The 15,065-nt window shown below is 40.8% G+C and overlaps 1 protein-coding gene across 2 annotated transcripts in view; it reads left to right on the top strand.

Moving 5' to 3' along the window:
* Positions 1–1,779: 1,779 nt before the first annotated feature.
* Positions 1,780–15,065, top strand: part of PPP4R3A (protein phosphatase 4 regulatory subunit 3A) — a 45,233-nt gene continuing 31,947 nt past the window's right edge. The window contains exons 1-2 of one of the 2 annotated variants that reach the window (XM_064658982.1): positions 1,780–2,724; positions 11,035–11,090. In XM_064658982.1, the coding sequence (XP_064515052.1) occupies positions 2,583–2,724; positions 11,035–11,090 (198 nt within the window). In that variant the 5' untranslated portion in view covers positions 1,780–2,582. The remainder of the gene's footprint in view (positions 2,725–11,034; positions 11,091–15,065) is intronic. The other variant, XM_064658983.1, reaches the window with a different exon arrangement.

The following is a 15,065-nucleotide window of genomic DNA, read 5'->3' as shown; positions in this document are numbered from 1 at the left end:
AATTGGGATAATACCTGACAAGTGGGCACTTTTATCAGGCCGAGCATTGTTCAAGCTGATATCAAAAGAACACAAGGCCCATTAAAAGAAGCTGAACCTTAAATTTTCATAAAGCAAACCGTGCAAATGGAAATCTGATTGAACTTCTTGTTTTCAATGCACCAAAAAAAATAATCAAAACTGCAGTGAGCAGCGTGGTCTATACTTAATCTGATGGCCACAAGAGGGTACAATTTGTAAATCCTATGTGAGTATAGCGGTTCTACAAGGGTTTCTCTAAGCGACATCAATCTTTTCTGAAGTCACAGAAATCCATCTCCAAAAGAGCCTAAGAGAAATTCTGCCACAGCACTTCCCCAGGCACATCCCCTTGGGGGCTGCGCAGGGCGCAAAATGAAGGTGATGAGTGCCTTTCTGTGTGCATGCTGTGTGGTGGCTTCCCTTCATCCGGGCCACAATCCACAGTTCTCAGACATCTGAATCTCTTCAAACCTTTCACTGCTTTAGCCAAGAACACCATCCTGAGAAAAACGAGCATAACATACCTTCAGCTACATCATGGGCACCCAAACAACACTCCTGAAGGCTCTTGTATTCTTAAACAGCCCTTGGGCATCAATGCCAGGCACAAAAGCAAAGACCAAATGGCTTTGTCCAGGCACATCAAGAACCACAGAATCACAGAATATTCTTGAGTTGGAAGGGACCCACAAGGATCATCAAGTTCAATTCCTGGCCCTGCACGGCACATCACAAGAATCACACCATGTGCCTGAGAGTATTGTCCAAATGCTTCTTGAACTCTGTCAGGCTTGGGGCTGTGACCACTTTTTTGAGGAGCCTGTCCAGGAAACTGAATATCAATTCTGTAGTCAAACACTGCCTTCCTCATGGGGCAAGCAAAATAGAAGGTGGAGAAAGGAAAACAGGGCTTCACTGGAAGCTTCCTTGTGACATGTAATTAATTCTGTGGTGAAAGTTTGTAGTCTGTGATTTTGGCTCAAACGAGCCTCAGTACAACTCACTTTGATAAACAAGTAACAGTACTTATTCGAAACCATAAAATAAAAGTAAGTGGATCTAATGGAGCATATATTGCAGTGAGCTCCCATAGCCACTGTGTATCTCAATGCACTGTGAAATGGACTCTCTCCTGCAGTGGTGTCTGTGGGGTCCCAAATGTACCAGTGTTTTTGCGCATTTTAGGGAAGTCTGTCAAACATATGCTCAGATGTTGGCAGTGGTGACAGAAGCAGAGCCTCGACAGCTTCTATTATTGCAATTGTTTGATCCCATCTCCGACTGTGAAGATCTAACACACGCCCAACCAAAATCTGTTTAACCTTGGGATTCACTCAGAATAAAAATTAAGAAAAAAAAAAAAAAGGGAAAGCCGGGCTCAGGCGGCGCCTCTGCCCGGGCCCGCGGAGACGGCGCGGCCGGTGCCCCACACGCGTCCCGCCCGCGCAGAGCCGCGCGGGGCCGCTGGCCCTTTAACTGCCGGCGGGCGGCCCGTGCCGCCGCTGGCTGGGAGACCCCGCGCCTCCAGTGAGAGGTGAAACCAAGATGGCGGCCGCGCACTGACTGAGGCGGAGCCGGGGCCGGAGGGAGCCGGGCCGGACGGGCCGCACCAGTCGCTGTCGCTCGTCCCCTCCCTCCGCGGGGCACAGCGTCCGTCTGCCGGCCGGCCGGGCCGCCAAGCGTCTGGAAGCGCGGCCACGTCGCAGGGCGCGCTGGGGAGTCGGGACTGAGCCGCCGCAGCACCGGGAGGAGGAGGAGGAGGAGGAGGAAGAAGAAGAACATGGCGGCGGAGTCGAGCTGGGAGTGAAACAGCCGCCTGCGACCGGAGCCCATGGGGGAGACGGGCCGCTGAGCCCGGCCGGTCGTTTACCCCGCCGCGGGCCGGGCAGTGTCCGCAGGCCGCGGACAGCGCCGGCGGGAAGGAGGGCGGCTCCGCGGAGCCCCGCGCTGACGGACGGCGAGCGAGGGGCTTCGGGTCTGGGCAGCTGCTGCACAATAGAGCCAGGCTCCGGGCCGGGGCGAGCGGCCCCTCTCCCGCCTGCCTCCCCTCCTCTGCTTCCCTCCGGCCTCGCCAGGCCCCCGTCTGCTTTCCTCGGCAGGGCCCCGGCCTCCAGGGCCGCCTGTCACTGCCCGCCGGCTGCTGTCCGCCGCTGCTTCCACTCCCGTGGATCCAGTTCTCCTTCGGGATCTCGTCTTCACCGCCTCTCCTGCCTGCCCTTCGCCCTGCAAAGAGCCTCCCTTCTCTCTGCGGCTCTGCCCTGCGTAGGCTTACTCGCCTTTTGTGCAGCGCCTGACTGTGCCTGGAGGAGCAGCTCCCCTTTCACATCTTCACCCCTTGTTCCCCCTCTTCCCTTGCGCACCCCAGTCCTCTGTTATCCTCAATAATGAGGATCCCGTTGGGGCACTGAAGAGAAGTAAGAAGACCTTGCTTGGCGTGCCCGTGTGGGGCTGCTCCCTTCTTTCCCGCTCCCCTCCGCAGAGGGGTCCTGGCCCCCGACCAGCCTTCCGCTGCTCCAGCGACTGTGAGCCAGAGTGGTGGCTGCGGTGTGGCAGGCGGCAGGATGACGGACACCCGGCGGAGGGTGAAGGTTTACACGCTAAATGAGGACCGCCAGTGGGATGATCGAGGCACAGGGCATGTGTCCTCTTGCTACGTGGAGAGGCTCAAGGGCATGTCCCTGCTAGTCAGGGCAGAGAGTGATGGTAAGTGTGTATGGCTGAAGGTACAGTCTTTCCTCGTCCTACCCAGAAGAGGAACTGGATGTAGCTTTGGGTCTGTTGCCTTAATGTTTTGCTGGGTAATTCAAATGTTATTTCTAAAAGCAAGTAGGCACTAACCAGCGTTCATTTGTGTTAGGCCAAGTGAAAGAAATAGACGGGTGCCATCAAGTGCGAGCACGGTAGGCACTTAGTTCGTACTGAATACACAGTGTTGCTTGCAAAATGCTTTCAAGTCTTGTTGTAAATCTTGTATGGGTTTGGCTATCTAGTGATCTATTATTAGATGCCCAATGTATTCCGGTTTCAAAACTGATCATTGTGATATATTCTTTCGTGGATGTTTCTGGAAACGATCCCCTCGTGAAAGTTGTTCAAAACTGAGGTCTCGGTTTGTATTACATGTTTTTGAACGGTCCTTGGATGATTAACACCCTTCTTATCCCCCACCTTTTTCTTTGGTAGGTTTTAGAATTATGTAAGTCAGTCTATCAACAGTTATCAAAGTACAGTTGTTACGGTAATAAAGGCAATACAGTGGACAGAACAGCATTTTCAGAGATGCCTTTTTTTTTCTTTTTCTAATGGAATGGGAGCTCTCAGTCCTTCAGCACTTTTAGGTCTTCCTGTAAATAAATTTAAAATTATGCATTATCAACTTCCTTCACATTTTCTGGCAACACACGTCGATAGTGTAAGTTGATTAGTAGTATCTAGCCCTGTAGATACGTATTTGGACCAGTCTTCATTATTGATTAAGTGAGTTCATGACTGCTATGATCAGAGTAGATTTTAAAATGTACACTTTGCAATATCAAGCTTGTACCGTTTTGCTATTAAAGTTTGTCAGTGCATGACTTACTACTTTTTCAGCTGCATAGCTACTGTATTTAGTGACTTGTAGATCTAGTTGTAGATTGTGACTGTCAACAGACCTTGTAATTTTATTTTTTAGGCTTTCTCATTGTAGGAACTAGGATGAAAAGAAACTTGAGAATAGTTTTTACTATTTCAGAAAGTTTTGACAAACTGAACAATAATCTCTACAGCAAAGATCATAAACTGATATGGAGGAATCAGTCATCTGAGCAGGAGTCTGATAAGCACGAATCTCAGGGTCTTGTAGTTTCTTGATTATACTTTAAAAAGTTAAACTGATACTTGATTTTATTTATTTTACAGTGAGGAACATGCGTTTTAAGTTTGAGCAGCTTCATAGTGTAAGAAAACATCCAAAACAGAAATAGACTTAGTTTAGTTTCAACATGAGAGAAGGAATTATAAAGCTTATCACTAAGTTTTTAAGCTAATTTTTACACCATATTTTGTTGTAGATACTGTCCTGGCTGCCTACATGGCTGATGGGGTCATGTTTAAAAACTGTCATGTCTCCTATACATTAACAATATCTTGATTTTTTTTAATTCTTTTTTAGAAAAGAAAGTAAAAGAACTGCAGTTCATAACCTGCTTGTGAAGAAATAGCCCATTCAAACTAAAATCCCTTTATTAACTTTTAGTGGAATATATATGCTTAAGACTGATTAGATCTTGAATTGAACCATTGTTACCAGCTTATTTGTTGTAAATGAACATCTGTAAGAAGGAAGATACAAATTGGTGTAAACCCAAAAATGAAGTCATTGCTTTGTGTTTGTATAGCTGAGATACTCTAATCAAAGCAGGACTGTCTCAGACTTGCTAATTGCACCTAATACACAGATGTGTATTTGGTAGGATACACACATTAGACCTCTCTAAACCCACATGTATTTCAAAGTATTGAATAATATACAGAGCTTAAGTTCTTAATATAGTAGGTAGTATCAGTCCTGGATAAATGTGCACTCTATTAATAGGCTAGGTTTTTCTAACTTGCTTGTGTAAACACCTCTTAAAATTTGATTTGTATTTTATTTACTCCCAGTGTCTGTTTGTGGGCTAATTTTGAAGACAGTCATTTTTACATGATTTTGAAAAAGGTAACTCCAGACTTATGTTTTAGATACTGTTCAATTTATGTGTTCCCTTGCATACTTTTTTAACTAAACAAAGTAGTTGACTGTTATTTTTCACTTTTTCCCAGTTATGGAAGGCATACCAGTAGTAGGAACCTGGCCTATACACCATTTGCCTCCATGTTTCCACTGCGTTCTTGTATTGTCTTTCTTTGTCAGCTCCTCCTCCTTCCACAATGAAACTTCTTCCTTCCTGCATTTCTAAACCAGCTTTTCCTAGCCTTTGAGCTGAGCTTCATCCTGTGCACACTGGCATGTTCTTACTGACTTACTCCAGGAAGCTGACAGAATACCTCGGGATCAGCATGAAGGTGAAGGCTCCCTTTCTTGTGTAGGGGAGGTCGTGGGGATGTGAGCAGTAGTTTCTTCTGCGTATGGGAAATTCCTACTCCTGTTGAAGAGCCAGTTTGGCTGTGCACAGAGCAACAACAGAATTAGCCGAGATTTGTTTGGCTGACTGAGTGAGCTAGCTCATAGTTCAATCTTTGGATTTTGCAGCCATGACTTGGTGTAATAGGCTGCTTTACAAGTGGGTGAGATTTTATGGCATGGTCAGGGTGTTCGGATAAGGGAAATACTATCTGTATGCCAGGTCTAAGGTAAGCTGTCCTCTGGAGTTGAAGGAATAAGAACTGAATAAAAGGGTTTTTTAGTATATAGAAGTGGTTTTTTAACTTGTGTTGGTGGTGTTTTTTAACACCATCTTAAAAGAATTAAAGTAGATGAGTGATTTGTGTTGCTCTGAGATGTCTAATGTTTCCAGGCACTAAACTGTTAGAGGCATTGCTGGCAATTTGGAGTAATCAATTCTAGAGCAGAAATACCATAAACTGCTTTCAGATTGGTTATATTATGCTTTGAAGCAGGAAAATGTAACTTTTTTACACTTTATTAACTGCTGACTTTTTATTTAAAACCCTGAAAAGTTTCTCAGTGTGATTCCTAGTTGCAGTGTATTCTACTTGAATTGCAGTAGAGCAATTGTGAAATCTTTTCTTACAAATTGTCTCCTTCCATGTGAGTTTCTCAGTGTAGTCAAAAGCCTTTGATTTCTTATCCATTTCTCACGTGGTATTTTAGGCTACTATGGCCTACCTCATTCTTAAAATGTCGATCTGCTTCTTGGTTTTTACTGCATGGTCTCAGATTGCCTTTTTTTTATGCTGAGCCCAAATGACTGAAGTGATCTCTGAATTAAACTTTTCTGTTCAATTACTTTGGGTTTATTTGAAGGCCTTTAAGCCTTTAATTGAAACTTACTTGTCCTATACCTAAACTTCCTGACGAGCCAAAGTGAACCCCTCCATTGGAGGCCATGTTTGCCAGCTATCTTAGGAACTATTTCACCGTTTTCATTCAGAAGCTGTAGTTTGCTGCTTCTGAAGTCTGTTTGTTAATCACTTCTGCCACAGGGCAGACACTCATCCTGGCTGTTTCTTTAGTGTAGGCATCAGTAACTCTGTACTACTAGCAGAAGCTTAGACAAAATTTGTCTTAAGTTTATTTTTACCTTGCTCAAACTCAATGGATTAATTTCACTTACTTATTTTTAGGAAAGCAACACAATACTTAGATCAAAATGAAAAAAGCAGGGAGGAGGATGTGTTTTTTTTTTTTTCTTTTCTCCTGGTTATCCCCTTAATATTTGAGTTTGACCATTCAGAAATGTGTTAGAGTGAGGAGTAGTTTCCTGTAATGGAGAGCATATTCTTGGACCTCCGTTTGAACTGTTTTCTGAGTTTCTGTGGGTTAGTTTCTGTGATTAAGTTGCAGCAGAACTGATTGCAAAACTTCTGTGTGCATCTTGCAAAAAACAGCTCTTGAATTGAAATTTTCATTTAACTGTAAACATGTTTATACCAGTGAGGGGTAATGAGCACCACTATTTTTTTCTTTTCTTTCCTTTTTTTTTTTTTTTTTGAGGAAGAATCCACATAACAGTCTCCTCCATACATACATATGTAAACAAGGCTGCAGATTTTCAGTTTAAGACTATGGGATTGGGATATTTGGTGTTTCCTAAATATAGTTGAAAATAGATGGAGTATCTGTATGTAATCTCTTGAGCAAGTCGTTCTCTATACACACATTCCTTCCACAGCACAGAATTGTGTTTTTATACTAACAAACCTCCTAGCTGTGCTGTATTGCATTACAGTGGCAGATAACAGAATTCTGCAAATCAGTTTTCTTATTTATGGATGGTTTCAGATGTTGCTTTCTGACACCAGTATCTTGCAGCTACGTTTACAGATTCATTCAAGGCTATAATTAAGAAAAATAACTAGATCTGCATAATTTTGGGGTGTTTATTAAAAACATAGCTTGCTTTAGGGTGGGTTTTCAGGTCTTACCTAACTTTGAATAGTCATTGGGTCAACGAAGATGAATTTTGTTGGTGTATTTTTATAAAGTAGACTGAATAGTCTTAACAGATTCTATGATAGTGCCTAGAAAATATAGAAAAAAATGCATACATAGAAAGTAATTGCTTATGACAAAAGCATCTGAGACTGTATTTAGGAATCAATACTGATAATGACTTTGAATGGAAAAGAAGTTTGTTTGTGGTATGTTAGATTTCTGTAACCTTTTTGCTAAAGAATATATCTCTGTTTCAGACATCTGTTACTGCTGCCTGGTTTCCAGATGCAAGTAACAGAGACCTAAGGCTGCCTCAGGAAGGGGCTTGATCCTGTAAAACTTACTGTATGAAAATACACTCACTGAAACAACTAGTGGAGTAGTCACTGATTTGGAGTTGTTGAACCCTTTTTGTGGAACATACTGCACAAATGGAGCATTGTATTCTTCAGGCGGATGGATTTGGAGCAGTTATTAGTTATAGAGCACAGTTTATCTTTCAGTATGTGTCTATCTTCGGATTAGTATCTTTCTGTTGTCTGGAATGGTGAGGAATAAAGTTGAATCTTGTGGTAATGAGAAGCAAATCAAGCCGTATAAGGCTTGATTTGGCTTTCCCACAAGTGTCAGGTTTAGTAGAGAAGAAGAAATGCTCTTTGGTGACAAGTCTAGTAAAGAAGTTATTCTCTAGTGTCTGCTTCTGGCTCAGAAGATTAAATGTCTGTGTTCAATTGTGTTCATATTTTTTTTGAATAGTATTTTGTCAAACATGGCATTCAAGTTATGTATGATACTCTGCTAATTTTGGGATTTCTGTGTCTGTAGGTCTGTGTTCAGCAGTTAAAATACAATGTTGAAATTATCAATTTTGATTCTTTGAAGATTCTAATTCATACTTGCTGGTATTAAATCTTTCTAGACAGGTAGGACTGTAGAAGGTAGTTAGCCAAGTTAATAGCACAAAATAATATTCTGAAACTTCATGGAGTAGAGGCTGGACTTTGAAAGCAAGACTGAAGTGAAATACTGTCTGTAGCTGATGATCATAATGGAAAAGGGTTTTGCTGGTTTTAGATGTTCATTAGGCAAACCCAAAATTCAAAGCTTGAGACTATGGCCAAAGTATGAGCAGTTTATTGGATTTCATCAGTAAAGCTCATCTTAAATGTTTTCATTCTCTGTCCTGCTCTATGGTTTGTGATTACTTTTTTCTTTAGTTTTGCTGTTACACTTAAGTAAGTAAGCTGCTTACTTACAGGTAAGTAAGGTTAGATGCAGGTTAGAAAACTGGAAAAACTCTCAGAAAAGAAAGGGTAGTATATTTGGATTTGAGGTGAGAGCTTTTCTCTTGTCTTTGTTTTCCCTTGAAGGGTATTTATTTAAGTTTTGTTGTTGGATAGTATCTGAGTTTGTAGCTGAGACAAGGTGATAGCTTCTCAAACTAGCTTTGTTAGTGAAGGCTGCTTCTTGTAGAACAAAAGACTTAGAAATGAGGAACAAACAGCCTTCACTGGTAAGTTAATTATAACAAAAATTAATTTTACTTGATTATCACATGTATGGGAAGCTAATGAATGTAATAATATTTTGGTAAAGCTTTTAAATTCATGAAGTAATAACCTTTTTTACAGACAACAAAATATTCTGATATTTATGTAATTCTTTAATGATACACCACTCTTACAGCAAGTGAAGTTCTGTGATCTGGTTCTTCAGTCTCTTCCCTCACTTCCCCCAACTGAACATCTTCATCAGTGCCATAGACAGAGGGATCGAGTGCACCGGGAGCAGTTTTGCAGATGGCACCAAGCTGAAATGGTGCAGTTGACATGCTAGAGGGACAGGGTGCCATCTAGAGGGATCTGGACAAGCTCGGGACGTGGGCCTGTGTGAACCTCATGAGGTGCATGGTGCTGCACTTGGGTCAGGGCAACCCATGGTATCAGTCCAGATGGGAGATGAACAGATCAAGGGCAGCCCTGCCAAGAAGGACTTGGGGGTGCTGGTGAGTGGGAGACTGTCCGTGAGCTGCCCATGTGCGCTCACAGCCAGTCCAGTCGTGTCCTGGGCTGCGTCAAAAGCAGCGTGGGCAGCAGGTCAAGGGAGGGGATTCTGCCCCTCTACTTCCCTCTGCTGAGACCCCACCTGGAGTGCTGTGTTCAGCTGTGGAGTCTGCAGCACAGGAAAGACTGGGCCCAGAGGAGGGCCACAGAAATGGTCAGAAGGGTGGAACACCTCTCCTATGAGGCAAGGCTGAGAGAGCTTGGGTCTTTCAGCCTGGAGAAGGTTCAGGGGAAATCTTATTACAGCCCTTCAGTGTTTAAAGGAGGCTTTAAAAAAGATGTGGACAGACTTTGTAATAGGACCTGTAGACACAGGACAAGAGGTAATGGTTTTAAACTAAAGGAGAGTAGATTTAGACTAGATGAAAGAAATTCTTTGCTGTGAGCTAGTGAAATACTGGCACAGGTTGCCCAGAGAGGTGGTAGATGCCTCGTCCCTGGAATCATTCAAGGTCAGGGCAACATGATCTACATGAAGGTATCCCTGCTTATTGCAGTGGGGATTGGACTAGATGGCCTTTAAAGGTCCCTTCCAATCCAAATCATTGTATGATTCTGTGATCTTCTATTAGTCAGTAGCAGTTCTTCAGCAGGGGAGTGTGGAGAGTTTTTTTGTAACTGTAACCCGTTAGATTGAGGATGGTGATACCTCTTTTGCAGACTTTGGTTTGGGATATTTCTTGCTGTGCATTTTATATTTCATATACTCCTCCAGTAGTGAGAACTGGCCAGCCTTTGTTGAGTCTGTTGTGGCATTTGAAAGTACGGGTTTAATTTCCAAGTATGTGTTTCAAATCCAAATGGTTTGTTCACTTGTCTTCAAGTTCTCAGGTTTTCATTTGAGGTGGTAGAAGCATTTTAGTTTTTCTTTACTGTAGCTTTTGTGAGAATATATGGTAAATATTCTAGTATTATGATTACCTTAGAACTATAGCCATGAAACTGAGAAGTTGGCACTTAAAGTTTGGACTCTTCTTAAGAAATAAATTTAAATAGGTAAGTGAATGAAGAAGTGCCACTTAAAAGGGGTACTTGCAGCCTTATGTTTTAATTATAAGATTGACTATGCAAGTTAACTTATCAATATTTCTTCATGTATGCTTAGTGCAGCTCTGCAGATACGTAGATTTAAGTCATGTAAAGGGTTAGTGCAGCTGAGCAGCAAGGTGGATGGGAGAAGTGATTGGACCAAGAAAAAAAGCGTTTTAAGGGTTGTTTTCACTTAGATCACCCCTTCAGATCATCCAAATTGACATATTAATGCCAACGCTTATGTGAAAAGAAGGGAAAAAAGACACAGATGTGAGAGTGGAATTGCTCTTCTACGTCTTAAATCAGTATAATCTGCTGTGAAACCATTGTTCCGAAGTTTATCATGTGTGAAGTTTTTTAGTATTGGCAATCACAGTGATTGCCACTCCAAGCATTAGTTTCTAGGTAAGTTTCCTGGGTAAAAAAAGTGTTTTAGCTAACCTTTACAAACAAATACCAGATGATTACAAATTTCACATGGAACAACCACGGGTATTCTGTGGAAAGCAGTTGTGATGTTTTTGGTGTATTGACTTTTGCAGACTTTATAATATCTAAAAATTTTTTCGTGGAAGTCATTACTCAGAATAAGAAAGAGGTTTAAAATTCAGTCCTCAGAGCACTCTTAATTGTTCTGAACTATGTGAACAATATCTTTGAGGGAGGGATGAAATACAAAGCTCAAGAATAGGGGTTAACAGGCTTATTGTTGGGAGGAAAGGTGTTAATAACCTGCTCAGGGAAAGAACAATCAGAAAATTCATGTGGAGATTAAAATTTTAGTACACATGTAAATAAGTGGAACTTTTTATTTTCTAGGCTCTCTTCTTTTGGAGTCCAAAATTAATCCGAACACTGCGTACCAGAAGCAACAGGTAAACATACTTTTCTTTTCCTCTTGCTTAAAGGCAAGTTCTTTAACAATACAGTCAACAATCTTGCAATACAGTAATTTTTTTCCTCTATTGCAAATTGTATTTTATGTTCTTGTACCAAAAATAGGAGGCAAAGTAGTTTGCACCATTTTTGTGCATTTCATGATCCATTTGTTATTTCTCTGCGTTTTTTGTGAAGTTCTATGGATAATTTACACTCTGTTTTGCATCAGAAATTGCTCTGGCAGAGACAGGTAAAACATAATTGTGAAAATCACGAAGTAGCTGAAGTTCCTAAGGTTTATAGTATCTGAAACTTAATGTCATCTGGCTGTTTTTCTTATTTATGCTTCAAATGCTACAACTTTGAGTGGAGTTTTATTCACAAGAAGACTAGAAGGCTTTAAAGCTATTTACATGTTAACGAGTGTTTTCTTTACTTGGAAGGTGAATATGGGTTAATACTGCTTCAAAGCATTCTGTATAAATAAAAAGCTGATCAGCTCAGACTTATTAAAATCTTGTCAAATACAGTTAATGTATTAAAACACTCTGCTTTAACAGTTTATTGCAGGCATAAACATGCTGTTGTTTTGCTCACTGGCAGTCCCAATGGTTGTGTGGCTGCAGCTGTTTGTGAGATTGTATGTTGAACTGAATGGGGACAATCAGTATGGGCTAAAAATATCCTTCGTTGAAAAATTTAACCTGTATCTGTCTCTTGATATAATTCATCATGCGCCATATAAACAGCCTGTACTGAACAACTGATAAGGCCAGTGTGGGTTTGAAGAATCAATTCCAGCAAAAATGCTAAACAGACTAAGATTTAGCTATAATCCTGACTAGCTTGAGGTCATGGTTCTACGATACAGTAACTTGAGCTTTAGGACTCCTTAAGTGACACTGAATATTTCACACCTCTACGGCATAAAGTGCTGATCTAGTGTAAACTTGCTTTGCTGACTTAAATCTGTTCAAAGAGCATTGAGGGGTGAGCTTTGTATCAATAGGCTTTATGCCAGATCAGACACAAAACCTACTTCAAGTCGGCAGAAAATTGTGAGATTGGTGCAAACCACCACACGTACCTGTCGGTGTAACAGCATTTGCTACTCTGGGTCAGACGTGTTGTAATCTAGCACTGCACAAATCAGTACTGGCCACTGTGTGAAAACATGGTTAGAGAAATAAAAATATTACATATGAATCTGTCCCGTTAGAACAACCCCACGTTTTCTGTGCTGGAGAAGAAAGAATGCTGTTCTTAAAGTTTTCAAATGCTGCATAGACAGAAATTTATAATTGAAGGTGGATTGTTCATATTATTTAAGCAAAGCAGTCTCTAATATAGATTGAATGTAGGACTCCACTCTGAGCCTTAGAAATGCCAAATGTTTCTTAGTGTGTATATTAAATCTGCTTTGTAGCCTGTTATTTTTCATGTGAGGTCTACTTATCCATTCCCTGAGTAAAATGCAAGTTCAGAGTTTAAACCTGATTCTATGTGAGCTAAGCTTGGAGCTTAGCAGCTGAAAGGAGGAGTAGCTTCTAGAACTCTGAACTACCTGAACTCAGTAAACCACATGAAAATCAATTTGGTACTCCAAATCCCTCTTCAAAAACCAGTATCTCTCTGTTGGCAGAAGTTTCAAGCCACCTTACACAGATCCATTTGTGGAACTGAGATTGAAGAGTGCATGAGATCTTTCTTTCTTAACTGCAGGAGGCCACTTATGTCGCCTCATGTACTGGTGAGGTTGCAGCCTGAGATGGAAGACTTGCTTTTGAATTTCCCTGCGGTTGTTAGTTGAGCTTACAAAATTTCAAGAATGTAAGACTTAAAACTTCAAAGTAACTGTCTGATGTTATGGTCTTACCAGGCTTTTATCTCAGAATTTTGTTGTGAGGGTGAACCTCCATTCCATTTTAAGGGGTACTCAGCAGTATGTCTGTTTTTACTGTAACATACTCAGCACGTGGCTTGTGGGCACTTCTGATATCTAATGGAATAACTGGATGAGTTCTGACTTTGTTTCTTTTTACAAGCCTCATGTCAGCCCAAACAGTCTTTTATTGGACCAACTGAAATGTGTGATTGCAAGGAAGGAGAGACAATGTGTGGTAACTTGCAGAAACTTGCTGTGCCAGTTGCTTTGGATCCTTCAACAAAAGCCTTATAGATACTTTTGTGATAAACAGTGAAGTTCTTCCGCTGGTGAAAGAACCTTCTACCTATGCTGCACTATTAGAGCCAGTGTGAAACAGATGGTCTCATTAATTGTTGATATCACAAATTACACAATCTCATGGTATACACCATGTGCATTTTAGTAACTGCACAGCTTAGATAATTATTTATCAAAATAATAGTGTGAAGACCTGAGGACAAGTTTGCCTTACTGCGTCTGTTCCTTAATGTGTAAAACATCCATGGAAATTAAAAGCAAACAAAAAACCCTGACCAAAAAAGCAAAACAACAAAACAAACAGAAAAAACCCCAAAACCAACAAATGCTATACCCTCTTAACCTGAGCTTCTAGTGTAATTTTGTCTGGTTTATATTTCTTAGTGTTTAGGATTGAAAGCAATGACTGCCCCTTTATGGTGGTAAATACAACTGTCTGCCTTTCCTTTAGGAGAGAAAGAGTACTTTGGGAGATTTTGAGTCCTGCTCAGGGACTCATTTATCATACATCAACTGGAGATATACTTCAGCTTGCATGGTCTGGTTTCCAGTCTTCCCAGACTTATCTGCCATCTGGAGGTTTGAAATAATTCCTTAAAGCATGGAACACATAGACAGTCTTTTAACTATCCTTTCACTAGTCAAATAAATTAGTCTTTGTCACAATGAGGAGTCATTTTCTGCTGTGTGTTCCAACAGAAAGATATGTCTATATATCTGATTCTGCAACATAGAGTTGCTACTAGTGGAAGTTTCTGGATGCTCTGAACCATGTACTTCCTGGCAAACTCATCATTACTTATACTAGAAGTAGAAGAAAGGAACCCATATGAGGAAAACAAGCTAGAAAGAAAATGACTTGAGAAACTAATGTCCTGTGGCTCAGAAAAAGGACTTAATATTTCTTATGTTAAGGTACTGTTTGTAGGCAAAAACTTCTTCAGAAAAAGCAAAATGTGCATCAGTACAGCCACTTGGATGCCTGACTTGTATTCTTGTTTATAGCTATATGTTGTGTTAGTATTCTTATTTTAAAATGTTAGATAATGGTCCTATAACTTTGCCATGGAATATACTGGATTTAATTACTGGGTAAGTAGTAGCACACAGCTTGAACCCAAATTTTGTTTAGTAAGTGAAATTTAATTATACAATGCATTGTTGGGTCACACATGGAATACTTAGTTTTCCTCTTATGCTTTTGATTGTTTTCTTAATATCCTAGTAAAGGTAGAAGGTATTTTAATTGTGGGTTATTTTTGTGGAGGCATTGAAATTTCAGAATGCTAGTGACAGATGCTGTTCTTATTCAGAAAACAAATTGCACTAGTATATTAGAACACACCTCCTCCCACACAACCCTAAAGGAGAAAAAAAAATATATATAGCATTTATCTAGGGAGAAAACTCGGGTATACACTTCTCAATATACTTTGGCAATGCTTTAACAATAGAACAATAAAGACTTATATCCTCAGCTGTGTTTGAGATACATCCATGAGCATCCTGTAACCGAATGATGATGTATTGCATCCCTTTTTATGCCTGAAACAAGGAAGACTTGAGTTGCTTACAGCTTCCTGCTACAGAGTCTTGCTTCTGCACTAGAAGAGTCATGTCCCTTGCTTTTACAGCCTCTTTTTCAGTTCCTCATGAGAATACAAAGCTTAAAACTCATTGAGAGTACCATCTAATAGCTATGTAACTTGATTGAAGGTGGTCATCCTTGAATGATGGAGAGCAGGCTTATTAATAAAGAAGCCAAATTTTGAAAAGATCCAAAAAG

The sequence above is a fragment of the Pseudopipra pipra genome, chromosome 6, assembly GCF_036250125.1.
Source record: "Pseudopipra pipra isolate bDixPip1 chromosome 6, bDixPip1.hap1, whole genome shotgun sequence".
Classification (NCBI taxonomy): Eukaryota; Metazoa; Chordata; class Aves; order Passeriformes; family Pipridae; genus Pseudopipra; species Pseudopipra pipra.
Note: the sequence above shows the minus strand (reverse complement) of the source record. Positions and strands in the feature narration are given on the sequence as shown.